Source organism: Hylobates moloch, unplaced genomic scaffold, assembly GCF_009828535.3.
Source record: "Hylobates moloch isolate HMO894 unplaced genomic scaffold, HMol_V3 SCAFFOLD_1, whole genome shotgun sequence".
In the NCBI taxonomy this organism is placed as follows: domain Eukaryota; kingdom Metazoa; phylum Chordata; class Mammalia; order Primates; family Hylobatidae; genus Hylobates; species Hylobates moloch.
The window spans coordinates 90,889,470-90,905,215 of NW_026652276.1; the positions used below are offsets into that span (position 1 = coordinate 90,889,470).

General features: G+C 40.0%; 1 protein-coding gene across 7 annotated transcripts in view; it reads left to right on the forward strand.

Moving 5' to 3' along the window:
- Positions 1 to 15,746, forward strand: part of CACNB4 (calcium voltage-gated channel auxiliary subunit beta 4) — a 283,651-nt gene that overhangs the window by 259,728 nt on the left and 8,177 nt on the right. For all 7 annotated transcript variants that reach the window (XM_032755717.2, XM_032755722.2, XM_032755718.2 and 4 more), the window contains 2 exons: positions 2,492 to 2,643; positions 4,311 to 4,406. In XM_032755717.2, coding sequence (XP_032611608.1) covers positions 2,492 to 2,643; positions 4,311 to 4,406 — 248 coding nt within the window. The remainder of the gene's footprint in view (positions 1 to 2,491; positions 2,644 to 4,310; positions 4,407 to 15,746) is intronic.

The following is a 15,746-nucleotide window of genomic DNA, read 5'->3' on the forward strand; positions in this document are numbered from 1 at the left end:
TTTTCTTTAAAAAAAAAAAAAAAAAAAAAAAATGAGCTATATAGGTAAATATGCCTCACAGATAAAATGTATTTATTACCTTCTGTATACATATTATCCAAACATTGGGCGCACCCCAGTATTTAATGTGGCCTTCTCCAGCATCCCTGCTGGCTCGTTCTGCCCAAGCACCTCTCTTCCTCTGCCCAAGTGCCTGTTGCCTAGGAGTTTTGTGTTGGTTAAGCATTAGGTATGGCTGCCCTTGCTCCTGGCAGAAACCACACTTAACCTCATTGCTGGTGCAGAGTAAATAAGGCCCAGGTATTTCTGAGTCATTTACACAGAAACTCAGAGTGCCTTGAGGGTTATTTGTACCAGGGCAGTCCAGTTCGCGTCAATGTCTTTTTGCTGCTTCCAAAAATACCGTATTCATATTTGAAGCTTAAGAAAACATAGGCTTGCTCACATGTAGTCCTGGCCAGGAGCTCCCATAAGCCAGTGACAGTTTAATGAAAACAGCAAATGGAAAACATACCCTGACATCCTGAGGCTGACATTTACTACAGTAAAAATTGAGTTTATTTTCCACACTTCCTTCTGAAGAAACATTTCTTTTAAAACTGTTTCTGACATGTGAGGAAAAAAAGGGGATAAATATGCTACATTACTAACAAATGTAGAATATGATTTCAGAAGAATTTGACAAATAAGCCCGCTTTGTTTTCATTAATATCCTGAAAGCTAGTCACCTTTCCAACCAATGTGAAGTCTTTCAGGCCATTGGTATTAGATAACATGAAAAGTGATATGTTGACTCTTCAAATTTATCTCTTCAATGAGGATAGAGCAACATTACCTTTTCCCTAGGCCATCTTTAGGATCATTTAAGGCCGGGCACAGTGGCTGACACCTGTGATGTCAACACTTCAGGAGGCCAAGGCAGGAGGATTGCTTGGACTTTAGAGTTCAAGACCAGCCTGGGAAACTTAGTGAGACCCTGTCTCTACAAAAAATAAAAAATTTAGCCAGGCACTTGTAGTCCCAGATACTCGGCAAGCTGAGGTGGGAGGATCACTTGAGCCCAGGAGGTTGAGGCTGCAGTGAGCCATGATTGCACCACTGCACTCCAGCATGGGCCACAGAGTAAGACCCTGTCTCTAAAAATTAATAATAATAATTTAAATTAGATAGTTTTGTGTCCTGTATGTACTTTGGACCAGATTATAGCATTGTTTGGTCACACCTATAGCCAAAAAATAAAAATAAAAAACAAATCAGCTGGGCACAGTGGCTCATGCCTGTAGTCCCAGCACTTTGGGACATCAAGGTGGGCACATCACTTGAGGTCGAGAGTTCGAGAGTTCAAGATCGGCCTGGCCAACATGGCTAAACCTAGCCTCTAGAAATAATACAAAAGTTAGCTGGGCATGGTGGCGTGTGCCTGTAATCCCAGTTATGTGGGAGGCTGAGGTACAAGAATTGCTTGAACCCGGGAGGTAGAGGTTACAGTGAGCCAAGATCACGCCACTGCACTCCAGCCAAGGCAACAGAGTGAAACTGTATCTCAGAAACAAAAACAAATTAATTTCTCTGAGAATCAAATAGTATAATTCAGACTTTGGGCATGATCCAGTAAGTCAGGTAATTTATAAAATATATATATTAAACTTTTTTATATTTCAGAAAGCCATGTTCTATGTTGATTATCTGTTTTCCTTAAAAAAAAAAAAAAAACTGGATTGCTTCAGACATTTGAAAAGAGTAGATTTTTCATTTGACTAGACTCATGCACAGATTTGGGTCACTTGGCTATTACAGCCAGCCAGATAGATTTGCATCTAGATGCACTGCAGCGTTTTAATATAGTTGGCCTTACTTTTTTTTTTTAATACTGAAGCTAATTATGCCTTAGAACAAGTACATTGGCTCTCATACTTAAATCTAACTAGACTTAGTAATATGATTAGTTTTAAGGGTAGACTCAGAACAATTAACCAGTGGTACAAAAATGTGCATATCAGTCAAAACAGATGAGTTGTGGGTTTTTTTTTTTTAAAAAAGCATGTCCACAAAATATTAGTATATACTTTGTTGATAGAAATATTTCAGTGTAATTTGCTTTCCATGTGATGTTGCTTTGCACATATATTTCAGTTGTTTTCTAAATGTGCTTTCAGCTTCTATGGCTAACATTAAAGTTCTTTAGAAAAAAACAACAGTCAAAAACAACATAAAATAATTATTGTAGGTATATAAACAGCTAAATATTATGTTGACTAGAAGAAGCAAATTAAGAGAGCCATCTCAAAATTTTCTACTAACTGGTTGTATGCAAAACTCAACCCATCTCTGTCTATATTTAGAAAAGGTCTTAAATTAGACAGGACTATGAAAATTTTAAATGTTTTATTTTGTAATGTAGACCAACATATCTGAAAATATACTATATCTTTCTAATGTAAGAACTAATTCATAACAATAACCAGGATCTATTTATTATTTTTCGTTTTAGCGGAAGTACAAAGTGAAATTGAAAGAATCTTTGAGTTGGCAAGATCTTTGCAACTGGTCGTTCTTGATGCAGACACCATCAATCACCCAGCGCAACTTATAAAGACTTCCTTAGCACCAATTATTGTTCATGTAAAAGTCTCATCTCCAAAGGTAATTAACTCCTTTCTGTCTTAAGGGTTAGAAGTGCGTCTTTTAAAAATGTGCTTTGCTCTGTGTTTTTTTGTTAGTGGACAAAGGAGAACGTCTTGCTGATTATTAAAAAGCACATTTAAAATCTTCCCACGGTGTATAGATTCTATGAATTTTCAGATAGTGACGAATATAATAGTTCATTTCTTCTAAAATCTACTGTTGTAGATCCCAAACCAGACAGTTATGCAAGTGTATAATAGAAACAAAACATTAAGACAGATGTGGAAAAGTAGACTCTGGCTTATCATAGACTATGAATTCTATATTGGTAAATTTCTTAGATCCTGTTGATTCCTGTGTCACCCATACTCTGTACCTAGTTGAGAGAGTACATCTATATTGATCAAAAAAGGCATCTATGTTGATCATATATAAAATAGAATATCACTGTTTAAACATCTCCTATGGAAGCATTGTAGACCCTGACATTTGTGCTTAGGTTGAATTCTTGAAAGAATGTGGTTATTCCATGATAAGCACAATGGGAAATTTGCTTCGAATCTTTATGCTATTGTGGGAAGTAAAAATAAAAGTGAAATAGCCCCAAATTGGTTTCTTTTGATTTGGGTGTTCTTTCATTTTTAAAAAAGGATGTTGTTCTTAAAAAGTTAATGTGAAATGGATACCCTTGGGAAGTACTGTCTTAATAATCAGTTTCTTCTCTGTGCCTCCTAGTGTATTTTGGTGCCTAAATACAAATTCAACTGCCAACCAGTATGGCAGTCTCCTCTCATGGGTGGAGAATGTCTAAAGAAGCTGTACTCTCCTCCAAATGTTCTGAGATCCTAGCCTTCCATCTATCTCTGCAGACACTGCTTTGGTGCAGTGGACTTGGGAACCCTGAACAAACTAGGGCCTTTTGAGAATCAGTAGAATGGATTGAAAGAGCTGCTGGGGGTTCAAGCACTTCACTGCAGTGCAGGACAGTTCAGCCTTCCCACTGTAGTGTCCTTAAGTGCAAGAAAAGGGGTTCCCAGACACCTATGTCCTGGGGTATTATAGAGCTCATAGATTAGCACTGTTTGTAGGGGAAGGGCCACGGGAGATGGCAGTATATGGCCAAATGCAGTTACAGCAGTGGCCAAAAGACACAGATATATCACAGGTTTACATGTAGCAGTATACTAATACAAATGTTTTGTCTGGGTCTCCAATCACAGAATAGTCTGATTAATTTAAAATTAAACTGAAATGTCTCATTAATAATTGGTGACAAAAATAACCAAAAAATGACTCTGACATTTATCTGACATGGAGATAGTGGGCTAAAACATTATTCAGGTGAATAATGTTAAAGTATTACTTAACATAAATGACCTGGTACAGTCCACTCCCTCCATTTTTACAGGTCTCTCTTTGAAATCTCTGGGGAAAATCTAGGGTGGGAACTCAGGCTCCTTCTGAGAGTGCACACAGAGTTAGAATAGGATGAACATATCAAATCCATGGAACTGAGAGCCAATATAAGCAGATGACATCATTACAGGTTTAAATATATGATTTCTCACGCTGCATTTCCTCTCTGATAATACTCAGGGCCAAGCAGACCATTAAAAAGATCCTGGCTTGTTTGATTTTCTTTCAACTCATCTGCAATACCTCAGGTTCATGTCTTCTTCTATCAGGTTTTACAGCGGTTGATTAAATCTAGAGGAAAGTCACAAAGTAAACACTTGAATGTTCAACTGGTGGCAGCCGATAAACTTGCACAATGCCCCCCAGTAAGTATGATCATTTTTTGTCTTCATCATTCTTGACTAATTAGAAGAGGGTGGGTTTTTTTTTCTTCATATTGTCATTTTCATTCTAAAATGATGGTGATGATGGTATGTTGTCATCTAAAAGATTTCTTGGAACAAACTGCTGCTGTTATGTTGCTTGTATTCAGGCATCCAGATGTGGATGGTGTTTGCCTTGTAATAAGAAATGAACTTAGTGTCCGGGGTCTGCTCTTCTCACTGCTACCTTGTTTGCTTTGCAAACATGCAGCAAACCACTTAGCATTCAGCCTCCAGTCACGTGGATATGCTTAAGAAAAGAACGAAAGAAAACATACCAGTTTGATCTTCCTTTAACTTTTCTGCAAGAAAATTCCAGCAGGCATAAAAGATTATGACACTGAAGGTCAAGAATTGATTGGAACTAGAGAGGCCCTGTGGTTACAGTAGATGAAAGAGTCAGGGCTGAGTCAGATGAAAAACGAAATTATAGCAACTCTTCTTCTAGTGCCATTGCCAGAAAACAGCTGCTGGGTTAGAGGGTGAGCAATGGAGGGATGGGGTGGGAGATGGAACTGCTATCACATGGCACTGGGTCCCCAGTGGCCAGTCTCTCCACTTTTTCCACTGACTTGCTATTTCTGTGCCTATGCTTCTGTAAAGGAAATAACTGTCCTTCTTACTCAATGGATTCACTAGATTGTTTTATACAGTTGTGTAGGATTGTTTAAGCTCTATAGAAGCATGAAATCTGATTCAAATGTTTAGAGAGGGCAACACAGTATAACCTATAAAAGCATAGACTCTGGAGCCAGATATTTGGGTTTTGGATCCACACTGACTATGTAATCTTGGGCAAGTACCTATCTCATGGGATTGGTGTAAGGATTGAGTGAGTGAATATGTGATAAAGCTGTTAGAACAGTGCCAGGCACATAAGAAGCACCGTCTAAGTTTTCTTATTATAATTACTGGATACACTTTGCGTGATGTCATGTCTGGTCCAGTAGACTCTGTAAGAGCCTGTGCCTCTCTGGCTCACTGTTGTATGTCAGTTCCCTATCATAGTAGACCCATAATATATATTTGTGGAATGAGTGAATGAATGAAAGAATGTTCAGACGATAAGAGTAATAACGCATCCTTTCATTAGATGCTTACAATGGGCCACACCGTGTGCTAGATGCTATACATAGATTATCTCTAATTTTCACAGTTACCTGGTGAGATAGGCCATATTATCCCCATTTTATAGTTTAGGCAACTGAAAACAGAGAGATTAAACGATTTCCCTAAGGTGACATAGCAAATTAGGATTCAATCTGTTCTAGATCTATCTGGCTCCAAAGACAATTTCCTACCCCCTAACCCATCCACCCATACACACATGTACCTGGTTACCGACGCTGAAGATAATTTGATAGCTTGGAGCATGGCGTGCTCTGTTAAGTTTAACTTCACACTGCCTGCTAGTGAAGCCCAATTACACAGTGGAATGTATGATTAAAGCACTCAACAGATACAGAAGAATGTATTGCCCAGCCCTGACCTTCTAATGTTTCACAGTTGAAGGAAGATAATCTTTGTTGTCTAGCTATCAAAAGCCAGGAACTATGTTATTATTTCCAATTTTTGGAACAATCTTGTAAGGATAGTTATATCAGTTTGGTCTTCTGGGAAGCAGACACCTAAATGGAATTACAAATGCAAGAGATTTATTGGAGAAATTTTATTTTTATGAAATAAAACATTTTATTAACATTTATTCTAATCATTACTAGAGAAAATTCTTGTGTCCTATTAAATTTGAGGGATTTTAGCTGCTGAGAGGGTTGATCATTGAGTAGTTGTACATATAATATGGTTTATTACACCTGAAATAGCTGGAATCAAGAAAAGATATTTGCATCTGTAAAAGCAAGTAATATAATGAGCTACCTTAGGACTTGTACCCAGGTCAGAGATTTCAAACAGCTCCATGACTGGAAAGACAGCCTTGCCTTACCATTATCTCAGTAAGATAAACACTTTATCTTTTTATATAATTGGTAAGATAACCTGGAATTTTAAACAGGCAGTCTGGATGGATAAGGTTACCTTGTACTTAACATTTTCTAAACACTGTTTACTTTATTAAACGTGTTCAATTGATACTGCACAGATGGTAGTAATGCTGAGAAGGAATAGTATCCTCTATTTTGGCGTATGCGAATAAATCTTTGGATTATAAAAACCAGTGGTAACCTTAAAATGTGTCCGCATTTGCCCCTGCTTTACTTCAAGACCATAATTATAATTGTCATCCAAAGATTGGTGATCACTGGGTCATTTTAATTCCTTTAGGAGAATTTGCGACTTACTTAATTGGCCACCGTATCTCCAGTCTGAAAAGTCAGCAAATTACATTGGCAGAGTATCACATTGCTAAGAAATGAAAGGCAACAGTTTTTGGACAGGGAAGTCTGTAAGAGCTCTGAAAAAAGTTAATGCTGTAGCCAGGAGAATTAATCCTAGATCCAGGGACTATTGAAGCAAAAGGGGACTTTAAAGAGCACCCAATATAGTATTTCCTAGACTATATTATTTATAATGTGGGTCCTATGTGATATCAGTAAGTGTTATGGGAAAATAATCCTGATACCAAAAATGTTTGAGAAAACACTTAGGTGAACAAAAGTAGTCTGGTTTCTTTACTACAGAACCCTGAATATGCCAATGTGTATTTTATATCTCCAATAGGACAAATAGTATGCAGAGCTTCCCCTAAAATTGTGACTGCAGATCTGCTTTTCCATTGAGCATCCTATGGGTCCAGTGGAACATGTCTAGGGAAAGACTGACTTAGTCCAATCTCCTCATTTTACAAATGATGGAACTGAGACCAAAAGAACTGGCTTTTCAAAGGTTATATGCCTTGGGCCAAAGTCAGCTTAAGATCTCTTTCTCCTAGTCTAGCAAGACTAGATGATGAATGGCAACAGGTCAGTTATATATTCTCCTGGAAAGAAAAGTATGGGTTTTGGCCGGGTGCAGTGGCTCATGCCTGTAATCTCAGCACTTTGGGAGGCCAAGGCGGGTGGATCATGAGGTCAGGAGTTTGAGACCAGCCTGACCAACATGGTGAAACCCCGTCTCTACTAAAAATACAAAAATTAGCCAGGTGTATTGGCACGCACCTGTAATCCCAGCTACTCAGGAGGTTGAGGCAGAATTGCTTGAACCTGGGAGGTGGAGGCTGCAGTGAGCTGAGACCATACCGCTGCACTCCAGCCTGGGTGACAGAGCAAGACTCTGTCTCAAAAAAAGAAAAAAAAAGAAAGAAAAGAAAAAGAAAAGATAAGTATGTATTTCATGGGTAAGGATTTTTCTAGGAGAGAGATCGGCGAACTTTTTAAGTAAAGGGCCAGATAGTAATATCTTAGGCTTTGTGGGCTATACAGACCCCTTTGCAAAACTACTCATCTCTGCTCTCGAGCAGGAAAGCAAACATAGACAGTGTGTAAACAAATGGGTGTAGCTGTGTTCCAATCAAACTTAGTAGAGGCATGGGACAGGCCTGATTTAGCTGGCAAACTGAAGTTGCCCCCTTGTTCTGGGACCAAGCTATGGTTATCTATTACTATGCAATAAAATAACCCCCAAAACTTAGTGACTTCAAACAATGGCCACTTGTAGTATTCAGCTGGCGGCTGACCTGGTACCTTAGCAGGAATGGCTGAAGGCTGGACTCAGCCAGCTCTTTTTGAATACAGGCTTCTTACATGGCAGCTCCCAGGCTCCATGAGCAAAGATTCCAATCTTTTACAGCCTGGGCATAGATACCAGACCACGTCATTTCCACAGCATTTTATCAAAATAGTTACAAAGAGCTGGGTGCATGGTGAGTGCCTGTAGTCCCAGCTACTCAGGAGGTTGAAGCAGGAGGATGGCTTGAGCCCAGGAGTTCAAGGCTGCACTGAGCTGTGATTGTGCCACTTTCCTTCAACCTGGGAGACATACTGAGACCTTGTCTCTAAAGGGAAATTAAAAAAAATTAGCTGGGCATAGCTCTAGCTACTTGGTAGGCTGAGGTGGGAGAATTGCTTGAACCCAGGAGTTTGGAGCTGCAGTGAGCCAAGATTATGCCACTGCATTCTACCTGACAGAGTGAGACATTGTCTCTTAAAGAAAAAAAAATCACAGAGGCTGCCTAAATTCAAGGAGAGGGGATATAAGTCTTCATCTCCATGAGGGAATGTCAAGGAATTTGTGACCATTTAAAATCTGTCATAGACAGTAAGATGAGTGGGGAAAATGGGCTACTGGATAGTTCTACTTTGGAAGAGGAAGGATTTACCTCTCGTTGCCCATTCGGAATTCACAGAAGAAAAGATGGGATGCAGACAAAAGGGGACCTATGGGAATAGGACCTGCAAACCCATCTCATTTTTTTTTTTAATATGACCAGCCTGATTCTGTATTGCCATTATACATCTATAGACTACATTTTTTAAATTTCTTTTTGCTTCTACCAAGTATTGGTATTCTTTTTCTCTTCAGGTAAGTTTAAAATAGTATGTTTTTTTAAGAAGGCCAAGTGTAAACTTCCCCAGTACTATGGTAATAAGAAGAAAAGCTGAGAGACAGACAATTGAACATATAAATGAAATGTAATCCTTTAATCCTACTTAGTTATGATCTGGCTTGTGTTACCCAAAGCTGACCCTGCGGCTGTTTGAGCTGTGTAATGTTTTTGTGTGTGTAAAATGACATTGATCGCTCTTTCTGGGAGAAGGGAACTCATCTCCTCAGTAGAGTCTTGCAAACCTCTAATGTTACAGTAACCATGGTCGCTCCCTTCTGTTGCCCTTTATTTTCCGCTGCTGAATGGACTCAGATTTATCCTATGAAACACAAGAATTCTGGAGCGAATGATAGTGCCCAGTTATCCTTGATCATATTGCTCTCACAGTAGTAATTTTCCACTGCCCTCTTCCAGTCATTTTATTTGAATTATTTAGAATCGTGTGGATTTACCTGTCTATTTGAAGTGCTCTCCTCATTGGTGCATTCATTATTCACAGCCCCTGGATGTCCACAGTTTAAGTCCTAACACTGCTTTTGAAAAGGGGAGTAATCAATTTCAGATGTTTGCTTCATGAAGTAAGACCACATGGGATCCAGTTTCTCTCAGCCCAAAGGGGACTACAACTTTTCCAGGGATTTCAGCCACTGGACTTGGGTATATCGAGTTAGGGGTAGTTCATTCCCACCAATGCTATGATCTAACACATCCACTTAATCTGACTTTAACAGAAACATGGGATGCCTTTTCTGTAGGCACTAATGTTGGTAGATGGTATTATCTTTGAAGAATATGAATGGACAGATGGAGGGGTGTGGGGAGGAAAATATGTTTGGGTTCACATCAAGTGTCACAAATTATCAAGAGAGAGGAAGTCAAAAGAATCAAAGTTTTATATTTTTTGCCCTCATTTTACCCTCACCAATTACTGGCAAGAACTATGATTATCTTTCCTGTTTAGCTCATTAAAGTGGAAACTACCTGGAACTAACTGCTAGAGCCCAGTAATATTGTCACCTCGGTGGGAGTGCAGTGGCGCGATGGGAGCTCACTGCAGCCTCCGCCTTCTGGGTTCAAGCGATTCTCCTGCCTCAGCCTCCCAAGTAGCTGGGACTACAGGCATGTGCCACCATGCCCAGCTAATTTTTGTATTTTTTAAAAGAGATTTTTGTATTTTTTAAAAGAGATAGTCTCGAACTCCTGACCTCAGGTGACCTGTCCACCTTGTTCTCCCAAAGTGCTGGGATTACAGGTGTGAGCCACCGCACCCATCATAGATCTTTTAAAAGCCCTTCAACTTAGAGTCTAATTTCTCATCATTAGTTGACCAGTGAGTTAAATACTCAGAATCTCAAAAGCTTTAATAATGTAAAGAATGGAGTTTTGACATGAAAGAAACATTGCGTTGATTATTTTTATAATTAGCATTACATGTTGTACCATTCAGCTGTTTTATTTTACTGAACAGTACTTGCCAGTCTTTTTTGTGTGTGTGGTTTGTTTTGTTTTGTTTTGTTGAGACAGGGTCTTGCTCTGTTGTTCAGGCTGGAGTGTAGTGGTGCAATCATGACCTCCCCAGCTCAAGCAATCCTTCCACCTCATCCTCCCCAGTAGCTGGGTCCATAGGAATATGCCACTAAGCCCAGCTCATTTTTTTTTTATTTTTTTGTAGAGACAGGGTTTTGCCATGTTGCCTAGGCTGGTCTTGAACCTCTGGGCTCAACTGATCCTCCCGCCTTGGCCTCCCAAAGTGCTGCCCCAATCTTTTTTTTTTTTTTTTTTTGGTGTCAGTTTCAGGGTCTCTATATTTTCCAATAGCAAGGAAATAAAAGTATGCTTACCTATAGTATTTCTTTTTACCACTTAGAAATAAGAAAAACGCCCAACATGCAGTTTTATCTATGTACAACAAATAAATGTAAAGCAATGCATATAATTATAATTATTGTTATATGCATGGGAGAGTTTTGGTACATTTAATCCCCTGTCTAGCTAATATTCAGTAATGAGCCAACTTTAAAAAGTTAAGTTCAGGCACAGTGGCTCATGCCTGTAATCCCAGCACTTTGGGAGGCTGAGGCAGGTGGATCACTTGAGCCCAGTAGTTCAATATTAGCCTGGGCAACATGGGGAAAACCCATCCCTACCAAAAACTACAAAAAATTAGCTGGGTATGGTGGTGCATATCCGTAGTCCCAGTTACTCAGGAGGCTGAGGTGGGAGAATCACCCAAGCCCCAGAGATTGAGGCTGCAGCGATCGGAGATTACGCCACTGGATTCCAGCCTGGACGTCAGAGTGAGACCCTATCTCCAAAAAAAAAAAAAAAACCCCAAAAAACAAAAGTTAAAATTAAACTGCAAAATTAGTTTCTACATTTTATAAACTTTTTATTAAAAATATTCAATAGCAGCTTCCTAGATTAAAAAAAAACAGACAATATACGTTAGTTTTAATGAGATTCTCCCCTCCATGCTAGAAAATATGTATTTTATAGTCATTAAGGAAGACTTACCCAGTGTCTTTATATATCTTCCCTCCAAAAAGAATTGAAAAGAAATAAATGGAATATGCTTCATTTCCTCCAGGTAGGACCCGGAGAGCACTGTATCTTCTGTAAAAAGTAGGGTGACCCACCATTTGCTCAAGATTTTCAAGGTTTAGCAGTGATAGTCTCATGTCTCCAGAAACACTAAGATCCCCAGCAACCACAATCATTGGTCACCCTAATTCAGGTGGCTTCCCTAGTAAAGAGCGTTACATCTTACTCTGTGAATGGGGAACCAAACAGATGGTTAAATACTTTTTTTTTAAGACCTTGCAAGTATTCATTTCCATTTTATTCAGTTTCAGTCTTTCTTCCCCTTTCTTTCTTTCCTGCCGTTTTAGCTCTCATACCCACGAAATGAGCTAGAGGCATGTTTTTCACTCTTGGTTATTTACAATGCTTTTATTTTTAATTTTCTTGAAGGAGCTTATCCAGAAAGGGGGCCTAATGTGCCTGATTTTTTTGATGCTATGTTTTGATTCCCCTATTCACTACTTATTTACTTTGGCAGCCACACCATTCTGCCTACCTCAGCTGAAGAGAATATCCCATCATACAAGGGCAGAGGTGTTCCCTGTGGCCATGCTTTGAAAACAGCTCAGCGTTGCCCTTCTCTTGGGCTGCACCAAGGGCATGGTATCACTGAGTGGGTAACTGTTCGCTGCCCGGGACTTCTGCTGATTAGGAGCTCTCTGCATCCATAGCCCATGCTGCAGGCCACATATTGCATAGTAAGGAGCTGACTACACTTGAACCTTTAAATTTATGAAAAATTGGCAAAGCTGGTTTGCATAATTCATTGGGTTGCTTCTCTTTGCATTTCTTGTATGATTTTTAAAAACTGTTTTCCCCTGATACTGAGTTTCTATCACTCTGGTCTACTCAGCTGTGTTATTTCCTAAACAGCTAAAGAGAAAAATTGTCACAGATATACAGGCTGTGAAATTCTTCCTAGTTGAAAATAAGCCACATATGTCAGTATTCATTCAGAAGCAGAAATTTGCTTTTCTCTGTGTTTTTTGAAAGCCTAAAAGCAGTTTCAAGTCATCTTCCAACCTATATCTGTCTTTTAGCAGTGCAAAAGCAGTTTCCTAGAAATGACTGAGACTTAAGCACACAGCCATGTGCTGATATATACAAATTCTATCCATTCATTGGCAAAGAGAAGTGCTTTATTAAACTTACGGTAATTAAATGTGCCACTAATTATGTCTACAACAGTGACAATGTAACGAGTAGAACGGCCAAGTAGATATAAACCTCATTCAAATAACATTCTGCTATAGGTGCTGCTTACCCTCCTTGGGCTTTGCAATCCTGGCTGTGGATGTCAGGACCCATCCAGCTCAGGTATCCTTGGAAGGTTTTTCAGTTTGGCACTTTAAGAAACAGCAAGAAAATGACTTGTTGAGACTAATCAAACCTATATTATAGAATGAGACCTATGTAATCAAATTTTATGGTTCACATAAATAAAATGATATAAACAACCAACTCCAAGTCACATAAAGTGTAGAACTTGCAGCACACTATAACCTGGAATGGCCGAGAGACTGGTCCTTTGTTCTGGTGCTGCCTGGTTTCCTCTTTCTTCCTCCTGTGCCATCTGAGTCTGTGGATGTTCTTTGGGGTGTAGCTGTCCTTGTCTCACTCAAGTCAGCACCTCTATGCCTCTATTTATGTCAAAGCATCATGGACAGTTCTGAGATTCTACATTTGTAACTGTTGAACTTTTACATGAGTGGGGGAGGGGCTTTTGATTGCAAGAGACAAGGAATTCCCTTGGGTTACTTTAGTGGAAAGGGGGATTTATTGTAAGCATATATGTTGACAGAAACTCTAGGCGTAGCTGCTTTCCTTGGCCCTCATGGCCATATGATCTCTTTCTTCCATTGTGCCTCTGCTTCTCTTTTTTTGTTTTATTCTCGTCCCTCTACGGATAATATTCTTTGGCTTACTTGTAACTTCCCCTTCCTCGTAAGTTCAGTTTTCACACAAGCCTCCTTCTAAATCCAGAACTTTATGCTGCAGCTCCAAACATTAACCGGCTCAGTCTCTTTATTTGTCTGAATTAAAGTCCCAGTGTGACATAGATTATTATGGATTTTAATACTTATCTCTCCCACCACACTTTGTGCTTCTTGAGCATAAGATGTTGTCTGTTTTCCTTGCCACTGTATACCCACAGTGCCCGGAAGAAAATAGGGACTGAGTAAATATTTTATGAATGAATAAAATATGCAAAATAATCTGAAATCTACTAATAACTGTTCTTGGTTGGGGGGAATTTTCTACATCAGTTGAACTGGCTGAGTCTTCTCAAACATGAATCCGTTTGGACTGAAGTCATCTTATTCTTTTCCTAGTTTTGTTCTAAGAACCCCAAATGGCTTTCCGATTTAAGGCCAAAATTTTCCATAATAATTGATGTGATGAAACATTTAAATAGTAAATGTTGATTGTTTCCATGGTGACTTCTGCTTCAGGAGGCCTTGTTCCAGGCACAGAAGAGAATGACTGAGCTGAGACACCACTAACTTCACATCATCCAGTTGCCATTAATCTAAATTCAGCCAGCTTTATCAGTGCCGATGGCAGTACCCTGTCTTTGATTCATTCCTGGGAGGTTCTTATTTTGGTAAAATGAGTTGATAAAAGCAGATGAAGGTGGTGGGAAAGGTATTTCAATCCTACTATTGAAAGTTGAGATGTGAGCCGGGTGTGGTAACTCATGTCTGTAATCCCAGCACTTTGGGAGGCCAAGGCAGGAGGATCGCTGGAGCCCAGGAGTTTGAGACCAGCCTGGGCAACATGGTGAGATCTCGTCTCTACAAAAAGTTAAAAAAATTAGCCAGGCGCAGTGGTGCATGCCTGTGGTCCCAGCTACTCAGGAAGCTGAGGTGGGAGGATCGCTAGAGCCCAGGTGTTCCAGGCTGCAGTGAGTTGTGTTTGCTCCAGTGCACTCTGGCCTGGGCCACAGAGCAACACTGTCTCAAAGAAAAAGAAGGAAAGAAAGAAAGTTGAGATGTGCTAACACTTACCTGTGGAATGACTTTTCTCTTTGTGTGGTGCCAAAGTTTTCTGATTTCCCTCTGAAGAGTATATGTCTGGGGTATATCCTGTCTGTGTTCCCAGCCACACTGCAATGACAGGCGGGCCACCCTGCTCCTCTGGAGCAGAACAACTTCCTGAGTACAGACCAGATGTTGAACAATGGCCTTACTGTCCGAAACATGGACACCAGATATTTCTTTTGTGACCCCCTGCTTTCCCCAATTAAACACCCCTTGTTCTTTCTTAACCATTTCACAAAATGATCTTGTGGTAGCAGAAACCACTGCCATGTGGTTTTCTGTTATTAATGCTAAACTTTCCTTATTGTTTTATCATATGACAGATAATGTTATTTTCACAAGCATTCTGAAAATTATCTAAGTAAATGTTATTCCCTTCAACATAGTTACCTTAGGAGAAAAAATGTTTATTCCATTGATGTGGTCATTGCCCAAAACATGTCTAGAACTCCCTTCTCAGTGCCACAAACTTGCTTCTCTCATATTCTGAAGCATGTAGAGTGCAGCTCTATAGGAATATATGGCTAAAGATGTGAATACACGTGGGTTTTCATTATATTTTACCTATAACACATTTACACTTACTTCATCTTTTTCTTTTTTTTTTTTGAGACGGAGTCTCGCTCTGTCGCCCAGGCTGGAGTGCAGTGGCGCAATCTTGGCTCACTGCAAGCTCCGCCTCCCGGGTTCACGCCATTCTCCTGCCTCGGCCTCTCTGCGTAGCTGGGACTACAGGCGCCCACCACCACGCCCGGCTAATTTTTTGTATTTTTTAGTAGAGACGGGGTTTCACCATAGTCTCGATCTCCTGACCTCGTGATCCACCCTCCTTGGCCTCCCAAAGTGCTGGGATTACAAGCGTGAGCCACCACGCCCGGCCTACTTCATCTTTTTCTTTCTAAATAATGAAAAATCCGGCTGGGCGCTGTGGCTCATGCCTATAATCCCAGCACTTTAGGAGGCCGAGGCGGGTGGATCACGAGGTCAGGAGTTCAAGACCAGCCTGGCCAAGATGGTGAAACCCCATCTCTACTAAAAAAAAAATACAAAAAAATTTAGCTGGACACAGTGGCAGGTGCCTGTAATCCTAGCTACTTGGGAGACTGAGGCAGGAGAATCGCTTGAACCCAGTGGACAGAGGTTGCATTGAGCCAAGAT